This window comes from Equus przewalskii, chromosome 11 (genome assembly GCF_037783145.1).
Source record: "Equus przewalskii isolate Varuska chromosome 11, EquPr2, whole genome shotgun sequence".
Classification (NCBI taxonomy): Eukaryota; Metazoa; Chordata; class Mammalia; order Perissodactyla; family Equidae; genus Equus; species Equus przewalskii.
This window is the reverse complement of record NC_091841.1, coordinates 20,566,506-20,578,628: the sequence shown is the minus strand read 5'-3', so window position 1 is coordinate 20,578,628 and position 12,123 is coordinate 20,566,506. Positions and strand designations below refer to the sequence as shown.

The 12,123-nt window shown below is 36.1% G+C and overlaps 1 protein-coding gene across 1 annotated transcript in view; it reads left to right on the top strand.

Annotated features, from left to right (window-relative positions):
- LOC103556884 (glycine N-acyltransferase-like) overlaps nucleotides 1-12,123 on the top strand; it is a 38,738-nt gene that overhangs the window by 21,833 nt on the left and 4,782 nt on the right. Inside the window, exons 4-5 of the mRNA XM_008529185.2 lie at nucleotides 10,262-10,388; nucleotides 11,694-11,865. Of these exons, the coding sequence (XP_008527407.2) occupies nucleotides 10,262-10,388; nucleotides 11,694-11,865 (299 nt within the window). The remainder of the gene's footprint in view (nucleotides 1-10,261; nucleotides 10,389-11,693; nucleotides 11,866-12,123) is intronic.

The window sequence follows — 12,123 nt, the reverse complement described above, 5'->3', positions numbered from 1 at the left end:
GATTTTATTTATTTTCTTCATTTCTGAAGAAATGAATTTATTTATTTATTTATTTATTTTCTTCATTTCAGATTTTATTTATTTATATCTCTTCTCTCTTTTTTCTTTTTATTTTGTTGGGGCTTCTTTCTTTTTTAAAAATTTATTTATTTATTTTATTTATTTTTGGATGTGCATCATATTTTGAATTTTGTGTAGATTACATCATGTTCACCACCCGAAGACTAATTATAGTCCATGCTCTCACATGTGAGCCTAATCACCCCTTTCTCCCTCCCCCCTTCTCCCTTCCACTATGGTAGCCACCAATCCAATCTCCAATGCTATGTGTTTTTTTGTCGTTGTTTTTATCTTCTACTTATGATTGAGATCATATGGTACTTGACTTTCTCCCTCTGACTTATTTCACTCAGCATAATATCCTCAAGGTCCATCCATGTTGTCACAAATGACCGTATTTCATCATTTCTTATGGCTGAGTATTATTCCATTGTGTATATATACCACATATTCTTTATCCATTCGTCCCTTGATGGGCACCTAGGTTGCTACCATGTCTTGGCTATTGTGTATAGTGCTGCAATGAACATAAGGGTGCAAGTATCTTTTTACCTTTGTATTTTCAAGTTCTTTGGATAAATACCCAGCAGTGGGGTAGCTGGATCATATGGTAGATCTATCCTTAATTTTCTGAGGATACTCCATACTGCTTTTCATAGTGGTTGCACAAGTTTGCACTCCTACCAACAGTGAACAAGTGTTCCCTTCTCTCCACATCCTCTCCAACATTTTTTGTTTCCTGTCTTGTTAATTTTAGCGATTCTGAGTGGAGTGAGGTGATACCTCATTGTAGTTTTGATTTGCATTTTCCTGATAGCTAATGATGTTGAGCATCTTTTCATACACATGTTGGCCATCTGTATATCTTCTTTGGAGAAATGTCTGTTCAGATCTTTTGCCCATTTTCTAATTGGATTGTTAGTTTTTTGTTGTTGAGCTGTGTGAGTTCTTTGTATATTTTAGATATTAACCCCTTATCTGATATATGGTTTGCAAATATCTTCTCCCAATTGTTAGGTTTTCTTTTCATTTTGTTGATGGTTTACTTTGCTGTGAAGAAGCTTTTTAGCTTGATGTAATCCCTTTTGTTCATTTTTTCTTTTGTTTCCCTTGCCAGGTCAGACATGGGACTTGGAAATATGCTGCTCAGAATGATGTCAAAGAGCGTACTGCCTATGTTTTCTTCTAGAAGTCTCATGGTTTTGGGTCTTACATTCAAGTCTTTAATCCATTTTGAGTTGATTTTTGTGCATGGTGTAAGGGAATGGTCTACTTTGAATTAACATTGTTAAAATGTCCATACTTCCTAAAATAATCTATAGATTCAATGCAATCCCTATAAAAGTTCCAACAACGTTTTTTACAGAAATAGAACAAAAAATCCTAAAATTTATATGGAACAACAAAAGAACCCAAATAGCCAAAGGATTCCTGAGAAAAAAGAGCAAAGCTGGAGGTATCACACTCCCTGATTTCAAATTATTCTACAAAGCCATAGTAACCAAAACAGCATGGTACTGGCAGAAAAACAGACACACAGATCAATGGAACAGAATTGAAAGCCCACACGTAAACCCACACATTTATGGACAGCTAATATTTGACAAGGGAGCCAAGAGCATACGATGGAGAAATGAGAGTCTCATCAATAAATGGTGTTGGGGAAACTGGACAGCCACATGAAAAAGAATGAAAGTAGACCATTCTCTCTTTTTTCTTAGTGTAGCTAGAGGTTTGTTGGGTTTATTGTTTTAAAAAGTCAGCTTAGTTTCTATTGTTTTTCTGTTCTCTATTTCATTTATGTCTGCTTTGATCTTTGATATTCCCTTTCTTCTGCTAACTTTGGGCTTAATTTGTTCTTCTTTTTCTAATTCCTTCAAGTGTAAATTTAAGTTGTTTATATGAATTTTTTCTTGTTCTTTAAAATAGGCATTTATCACTATAAACTTCCCTCTTAGAACTGTTTTTGCAGCATCCCATAGATTTAGGTATGTTGTGTTTCAATTTTTTTCCCATTTTGATCTCTTCTTTCACCCATAGGTTATTCAGAAATGTGTTGTTTAATACCTACGTATTTGTGAATTTTCCAGCTTTCTTCCTATTATTGATTTTTAGGGCCACACCACTGTGATCAGAAAAGATACTTGATATGATTTCAATTTTCTTAAATTTTCTAAGACTTGTTTTATGATCTATCATATGATCTATCTAAGAGAATGTATCATGTGTGCTTGAGAAGAATGCATATTCTGCTGCTGTTGAATTGAATGTTCTGCATATGTCTGTTGGGTCCATTTGGTGTAAAGTATGATTCAAGTCAAATGGTTCCTTGTAGATTTTCTGTCTGGATGATCTATCTATTGTTGAAAGTAGTGTGTTGAAGTCTCCTACTATCATTATATTGTTTTCTATTTCTTCCTTCAGATCTGTTGGTATTCACTTAATATATTTAGGTGCTCCGATGTTCAGTGCACATACACTTGCAATTATTCTATAATCTTGATGAATTGACCACTTTATCATTATATAATGGCCTTCCTTGTGTCTTGTTAACATTTTTTTGATTAAAGCCTATTTTGTCTGATATAAATATGGCTAACCCTGCTCTTTTTGTTTCTATTTGCATTGTATATCTTTCTCATTTCTTCACCTTGAGCCCATGTGTTTACTTAAAGCTGAACTGAGTCTCTTGTAGGCAACATATAGATGACCTTGTGGGTTTTTTTTAATCTCTCCAGCCATCTATTCTTTTGATTGGTGAATTCAATCCATTTACATTTAGATTGATTATTGATAGGTAACAACTTACTAATGCCATCTTATTATTTTCTGTGGTTTTGTAGTTCTTTTCTTCCTCTCTTGCTGCCTTCTTTTGTGAATTGATGATTTTCTTCTAGTGTATTTTCTGTAGCATGTGCTAGTTGACAGATGTCAGCTACAGGTGTCTTGGCTGGTGATTTGCACTCATGCAACCATGGAGGCCTGGGCTGACTGCTGGTGAAATTCCCTGTCTCCAGCAGGGCCCAAAGGGAGACGGAGTGAAGAGGGACTCACGTGTTTGGCATCAGAGAATATAAATGCCCATACAGTGAAAGCTGTTGAAATCTGTAGGGGGTTCACAGCAGCTCTTTTAACCATTAATTTCTTCAGTGTTAAAACAATCTGGTGTAACCCTGAGAGAGCTGACAAGAGCCTTGCAGCAGTTGTAAGCCCCTGAGCCTAGCAACCAGCCACATTGGGCCCTACTCAATTAACAGGAAAATGCAACAGGGATGTGCTATTAGACCTTTCAGTCAACTGTGCTGGGGCTCAGCATGCCTAGTAGTGACTGAAGTGTTCATATCAGCCACACACAGCTGAGCATTACAACCAGCTGCCAGGGGGAAACCTATCTTTCCTGGGAACCTGCTGCAAGAACAACCCTGCCAGAACAGAAGGACACGTGTAGCCCACACAGGACACTCCTGGAACATTTGGAACTGGTGACGAGAGGGAAGCACACTGTTGGGCCTTGTAAGGCATCTCTTACATAAGGCCACTTCTCCAAGACTTGGAGACATAGCTGACCTACCTATAAACAGATAAAAGCACAGACAAAGAGGCAAAATGAGGAGACAAAGGAATACATTGCAAGTAAGGGAACAAGACAAAGTCCCAGAAAAAAAACTAAAATGAAACAGAAATAAACAATCTACCTGACAAAGAGTACAAATTAAGAGTCATAAGGATGGTCTCTGATCTTTGGAGAAGAATGAATGAATGAAAGTGAGAACTTCAATAAAAAATTTGGAAAATATAAAAGTGAACCAATCAGAAATGAAGACTACAATACTGGAAATGAAAAACTAACTAGAGGGACTCAGTAGCAGAGCAGATGATATAGTAGAACAGGTCAGCAAGCTGGATAAAAGACTAGAAGAAATCACCAAAGCTGAACAGATAAAAGAAAAAAGAATTAAAAAGAATGAGGACAGCCTAAGGGAGATCTGGGATAACATCAAGTGCACTAATATCCATATTATAGGTGTCCCAGAAGGAGAATAGAGAGACAAGGGAGCAAAGAATCTATACAAAAAAAGCAATAGCTGAAAACTTTCCTTACCTAAGGAAGGAAACAGACACCCAGGTACAGGAAGCACAGAGAGCAAGAGACAAGATAAACCCAAAGAGGTCCACACCAAGGCACATTATAGTTAAAGTGTCAAGAATGAAAGATAAAGAGAAAATCCTAAAAGCCAAAAGTGAAAGGCAACAAGTTACATTCAAAGAAAACCCCATGCGGCTATCAGCTGACTTCTCAGCAGAAACTTTAGAGGTTAGAAGGGGGCAGCACAATATACTTAAATTACTGAAGGAAAAAACCTACAGTCAAGAGTACTCTACGCTGCAAGACTATCATTCATAATGGAAGGAGAGATAAAATATTTCCCAGACAAGCAAAAATTAAAGGAGTTTATCACCAAGAAACTAGACTTATAATAAATGTTAAAGGGACTTATTTAAGTAGAAAAGAGAAGACAAAAAAGAATAAGAAAATTAACCAAAAAGAATCACTGTTAAAAGCAAATAAAGAGTAACACTAGCAGATAACCATCTGTAAAGATAATATGAAGGTCAACAGGCAAACGTACTAAAATTATCTATTTCCATGATAAGAGGGTAGTGGATACATACACACAAGAAAAGAGGTTAGACATGATATCAAAAATATAAAATGTAAGAGGAAGGAAGTAAAAAAGTAGAATTTTAGCAAGAGCTCAAACTAAAGAGATCATCAACTAAATATAGATTGCTATATATGTATATTACCATATATAAACCTGGTGTAGTCACAAACAAGAAGTCTATAATAATTACACAAAAAATTAATAGAAAAGAACCCAAATATAATACTAAAAAAGCCATCAAACCACAAGGGAAGAGAACAAGACAAGAAAAAAGGGACAGAGGAGAACTACTAAACGCCCAGGAAAAAAAGGAACAAAATGGCAATAAGTACATACTTCTCAATAGCTGCTTTAAATGTCAATGGACTAAAGGCATAGGGTGGCTGATTGGATAGAAAAACAGGACCCATATGTATGCTGCATACAAGAGACACACTTCAAACCTAAAGACACTCACACACTGAAAGTGAAGAAATGGAAAAAGATACTCCATGCAAATGGCAATAAAAAGAAAGCTGGGTTAGAAATACTTACATCAGATAAAACAGACTTTAAAACAAAAACTGTAACAAGAGACAAAGAAGGGCACTACATAAGGATAAAGGGAACAATCCAACAAGAAGATATAGCACGTAATATCTATGCACCCATGATAGGAGCACCTAAATATATAAAGAAATTGTTAACAGACATCAAAGCAGAAATAGACAGTAACACAATAATAGTAGGGGACTTATCACTCCACTTACACCAATGGATAGATCATCAAACAAAAGATCAATAAGGAAACATTGGCCTTAAATCACATCTTAGACCAGATGTACCAAAATGTGGCTTTCCATCCAAAAACCACCGAATACACATTTTGTTCAAATGCACATGGAATATTCTCCAGGATTGAACACATATCAGGCCACAAAACAAGTCTCAGTAAAGTTAAGAAGATTGAAATAATACCAAGCATCTTTTCTGACCATCAAGGTATGAAACTAGAAATCAACTACAAGAAGAAAATCAGAAAAGCCACAAATATGTGGAGATCAAACAAAATTCTACTGATCAATGATCGGGTCCATGAAGAAATCGAAGGAGAAATAAAAAAATACCTGTAGACAAATTAAAATGAAAATGCGACATGCCAAAATCTATGGGATACTGCAAAAGCGGGTCTAAGAGAGAAGTTTATGGCAACACAGGCCTACCTCAACAAACAACAAACATCTCAAATAAACAACCTAACAGTACACCTAAAGGAACTGTACAAAGAAGAACAAAGCCCAAAATCAGTAGAATCAAGGAAATAATAAAAATCAGAGCAGAAATAAATGAAATAGAGAGTAAAAATCAATAGAAAAAGAATCATTGAAACCAAGAGTTGGTTCTTTGAAAAGATAAGCATAATTGACAAACCTTTTGCTGGAATCACCAAGAAAAAAGAGACAAGGCTCACATAAATAAAATCAGAATGAAAGAGGAGAATTACAACAGACACCTGAGAAACACAAAGATCATAAGAGAATACTACTAAAAACTATATACCAAAATATTGGATAATCTAGAAGAAATGAGTAAAGTCTTAGAATCTTGCAACCTTGCAAAACTGAATCAAGAAGAAATAGAGAATTTTAATAGGCCAATTACGAATAAGAGGATCAAAAAAGTAATCAAGAACCTCCCCCCAATTAAAAGTCCAGGATGGCTTCCCTACTGAATTCTACTAAACATTCAAAGAAGACTTAATATCTATCCATCTCAAACTCTTCCAAAAAATTGAAGAGCAGGGGAAGCTTCTTAACTCATCCTACAAAGTCAGCATTACCCTAATACCAAAACCAGACAAGGACAACACAAAAAAGGAAAATTACAGGCAATATCACTGATGAACATCCATGCAAAAACCCTCAACAAAGTACGAGGAAATTGAATATGAGCAATATTAAAGAGATCATACACCATGATGAAGTGGGATTTATTCCAGGAATGCGGGGATGGTTCACCATCTGCAAATCAATCAACATGATACACCACATTAACAATATGGAGAATAAAAATCACATGATCATCTTAATAGATGCAGAGAAAACATTTGACATGGTACAGCATACATTTTCTATAGAAACTGAATAAAATAGGTATAGAAGCAAAGTACTTCATCATAAGAAAGCCCATCTATAACAAACCCACAGCTAGTATCAATCTCAATGGAGAAAAACTGATAGCTATCTCTCTGACAACAGGAACCGGGCAAGGAGGCCCAACTTTACCACTCTTATTTAACACAGGATTGGAAGTCTTAGCCAGAGCAATCAGGCAAGAAAAAGAAATCAAAGGGAAAGGGATCCAAGTTGGAAAGGAAGCAGTGAAACAGTCACTATTTGCAGATGACATGATTTATATATAGAATACCCTAAAGAAAGCACCAAAGAACTTCTAAGATAGTAAACGAATATGATAAAGTTGCAGGACACAAAATCAACATACAAAAATCAGTTGCATTTCTGTACATTAACGACAAAGTAGCAGAAAGAGAAATTAACAATAGTCCCATTTACAATTGAAAGAAAAGAATAAAATACATAGGAATAAACCTAACCAGAGAAGAAAGATCTGTACTCTGAAAACTATAAAACATTATTGAAAGAAATTGAAGAAAACACAAAGAAATGGAAAGATATTCCCTGCTCTTGGATTGGATGAGTTAACATAGTTAAAATTTCCATACTTCCTAAAGCAATCTACAGATTAAATGCAATTCCTATCAAAGTTCTAACAATGTTTTTCACAAAAATAGAACAAAGAATCCTACAATTTATATGGAACAGCAAAAGACCCAGAATAGCCAAAGGAATCCTGAGAAAAAAGAACAAAGCTAGAGGTATCACACTCCTTGATTTCAAAATATACTACAAAGCTATAGTAACAAAAACAGCATGACATTGGTACAAAAACAGACACACAGATCAATGGAACAGAATTGAAAGCTCAGAAATAAGCACACACATCTATGGTCAGCTAATTTTCTACAAGGGAGCAAGAATATACAATGGAGACAGGAAATTCTCTTCAATAAATCACATTAGGAAAACTGGACAGCCATATGCAAACGAATGAAAGTAGACCATTATCTTAGACCATACACAAAAACTAATTCAAAATGGATTAAAGACGACTGCAAGATCTGAAACCATGAAACAGCTAGAAGAAAACATAAGCAGTATGCTCTTCAATATCAGTCTTATCAGCATATTTTCAAGTACCATGTCTGACTGGGCAAGGGAAACAATAGAAAAAATAGACAAATCGGACTACATCGAACTAAAAAGCTTCTGCACAGCAAGGAAACCATCAACAAAATGAAAAGACAACCTAACAATTGAGAGAAAATAATTGCAAACTATATGTATGATAAGAGGTTAATATCCAAAAAATATAGATAACTCATACATCTCAACAAAAAAACTAACCACCCAATTACAAAATGGGCAAAAGATCTGAACAGACATTTTTCAAAAGATATACAGATGGCCAACAGGCATATGAAAGATGTTCAACATCACTAACTATCAGGGCAACGCAAATCAAAACTATAATGAGATATCACCTCACTCCTTTCAGAAGGGCTATAATTAACAAGGCAAGAAAAAAGTGTTAGAGAGGATGTGGAGAAAAGGCAACTCTCATACACTGTTGGTGGGAGTGCAAACCGGTGCAGTCACTATGGAAAACAGTATGGAGATTCCTCAAAAAATTAAGAATAGAACTACCATGTGATCCAGCTATTCCACTGCTGAGTATTTATCCAAAAAACATTAAAACACGAACATGTAAAGATACATGTACCCCTATGTTCATTGCAGCATTTTTCACAATAGCAAAGACTTGGAAGTAACATAAGTGCCCATCAAGGGACGAATGGATAAAGAAGATGTGGTATATTTTCAAAATGGAATATTACTAAGCCATAAAAAAGGATGAAATCTTGTCTTTTGTGACAACATGAATGGACCTTGAGGGCATTATGCTAAGCCAAATAAGTCAGAGGGAGAACGTCAAATACCGTTTGATCTCAGTCATAGATAGAAGACAAAAACCACAACAAATAAACCCATAGAGACGGATTCGATTGGTGGTTACCAGAGAGGAAGGGGAGAGAGAGGAGAGCAAAAAGGGTGCTTAGGCAATGTGTATGGTAATGGATTGTAATTAGTCTTTGGGTGGTGAACATGATGTAACCTGCACAAAAATCGAAATATAATGATCTACTCCTAGAATTTATATAATGTTGCAAACCAATGTTACCACAATAAAAAAAAAAGAAAGTTGCTGCGTTTGTCTGCAGAGCAGGTCACTGGGAACCCTTGTTACCCTCACTGTGTGGCTGATACTGGTAACCCCTTCCTTGTTCTTCCTTGTTCCTGGCCGTCTCTATACATCTCATCTTTGCCAGACTAGGTGGGATGAAACAGAAATGAGACCTTTGTGTGGTGCCCCAAAAGGGTGGGAAAGCTGCTTGCTCACCCTACTCTTCCTTTCCTGGTGGGAGGAACTCTTTGTAGCTGAGTTCCATCTTGGCACTGAGCAACGTCAGCATGGCGAATGGGATAATTCAGGCAAAATAAGCTGTCTTCTTTCTCTTCTTGTGCAGTTATTCTCAGGGGTTTTTTTGTTCTACTGCATTGCTGAAGTTTCTTAAGTGGACGCCAGAGTACTCTCAGAGCTCATGGATACCCGTCAATTGTTGATCTTTGTGGAGGATGGAAGTGGGGATCTCCTACCGTCATTTTGGTGACATCATTCTGAAAAGTAAACTTTAATCAGCAGTATCATTGCTGAATTGGAAATATATTTTGTTTAATAATTTCTAGATATTTTAGGAAAGAAAGCTTTCTGATTTTCATTGGTTGAGGTAATTTTTTCCTCTTATCTATTCCTTCATCTTCAAATAATCCCATGTCAGCTTTGATGATTTTGCTAGATATATTTGAATGAGTATGTTTGGGTGCTTGTCTGTTTGATGAAAATATAGTTTGTTTAACAGTGGTAAGTTTTATTTTAAAGAAAGTAAATCTAGTGCATCATCATTTTCTTTAGTTTCATCATTTAGCATGGATAGTCTAATCCTGTTACTTGTATCAATTTTAGGAGACATGTTTATCACCAAGATCTTCTAAAAATCTCTGTGCTAGAGCAGGATTTACTCTTTTAGCCAAAGATTTTGCTTGTCAATTGTCATTTTACTCCTATACTTGTAGGTATATAAAAATAATTTTAAATGGCTCATTTTTATTTGGTTTGAAATTTTAAAGCAATAGCTAAGTTAGGAATAGTTTTGTTCAGGATATTTTTCATTATTAATTGAACAAGGAAGTCCTTGACCTCCCTATGTAAATAATTCCTAAATAAAGTCAATACACCAACAGAAAATACTAATATTTTAGTATTTAAAAATATCATAGGATAATGGAACACTGAAAATCAGTATGAAAATCACTAAATACAAACACTGGTTGATTCTACTTTTCCCCACCCTACAGGAGATGACAGATGATCTTGATCACTACACCAATTCTTATCAAATCTACTCCAAGGACCCCAAGAACTGTCAGGAATTCCTCGGCTTACCAGAAGTCATCAACTGGAAACAACATTTGCAGATTCAAAGTAAGAGGACTGGGAAGTGTGCCAGCTCCTGAGATCTCCCATGTCTACACCAGTAGGATGACATTTCCTTTTTAACAACACTCCTATATCTCACATATCTTTACTTCAAGCCCTGGAAACTCAGCCAGGTTTCTATTCTTTGTCTCAACTGCCACCACCTCCATGGTGAATTAGAACTTTAAGACTGCAATGTATCAGGTTTACATAGGAAATCACCAGTAATAACATTTCTTAATAGCTAAGGACTCATGATTTATTTTCAGTGTCTATTAGAGAGTATGAGGATGGTAGCAGAGCTTCCTCTCTGTCTCATTTCTGTTTTATCATTCTGTCAAATTTGCAAAGGAGGAATTTAGTGGTTAAGAATATCTTCTCTGGGGTCAGACTACCTAAGATTGTGACCTTGTTGGGCCTTACTAGCTGTGTGATCTAGGGCAAGTAATGACCTGTCTGTGGATCAGTTTCCTTGTGTATAAAAATGAGAATTGTAATAGCACTCAAAACGTAGGACTGTTTAAAGGTTGAATGAGATCTTGAATGAGATGTGCTTAGCACTATGCCTTGTTTTACCAGTTAGTTTTTCAAACTATCCCAAAATAGTGATTTAAAACAACAATCATTTATTAGTTTACAATTTTGTGTGTCAGTACTTTGGAATGGACTCAGCTGGGTGATTCTTCTGCTAGTCTCTCCTAGATTCACCCATGCAGCTACAGTCAGCTGGGGGTTATCTATGAGCTATTAAGACTAGGTTAGTCACAATCCCAAGTCTGGCTATTGACACTAGCTTTGTTTGTGCTGGCTATTGACTGTGCAGATGGAAGTGAATTTGGCGACATGTAGAAGTCACAGGGTTCTCAAGAGTAGAAAGAGAAGGCAAGCCTCAATGCACAATCACTTTTCACACTTCTTATTAAATCACATTTGCTATTGTTCCATTGGCCAAACAAATTTCATGGTCAAGTTCAGAGTCAGTTCAGAAGGGAAAATCAGGATAAGGAGGAAGGAACAAACCAGGATCATTGTAGCACCAATCTACCACATTGAGTGCACAGAATTGTTCAATAAATTTTGGTTAATATGTTTATACCTCATTTCCTTTGCTGGTCATAACTGTACTGTGATATGTTCAGGAATTTTCAAAATGTGGCAGTGATTTAGCTGTTATCATATAGAAGCTGTATCATGATTGGACACAAGCTCTGATGACTCTAAATTCATGAGTTTTCCAGCTCCTGGGCAGCTTTTCCCTGGCATTGAAATGAACAGTGATATCTCATATGATTCCTCATTTTTGCCATCTAGGTTCACAGTCCAGCCTGGATGAGGTGATAGAAAATCTTGTAGCTATTAAATTGGGCAAGGTCAAGCGAACACAATGCCTTCTCTATATGGTGTCTGAGACAACAAAAAAATTGGCTCATTCCATGCAGGATTCAAAGAACTTATCACCCAATGGTGGCAACCACAAGTCCATGTAAGTTTGATGGAAGCTGCTCTGCACTACTCATATCTCTCACTACTGAAATAGCTTGTGTATTAGTTTTCTAGGACTGCTGCAAAAAGTCAGCACAAACTGGAATGCATTTACAATAACAGAAATTTATTCTCTCACACTTCTGGAGGCCATAAGTCTGAAGTCAAATTGTTGACAAGCCTATGGCCCCTTCAAAGCCTCTAGGAGAGAATTTTTCCTTGCCTCTTCTAGCTTCTGGTGGCTCTAGGCATTCCTTGG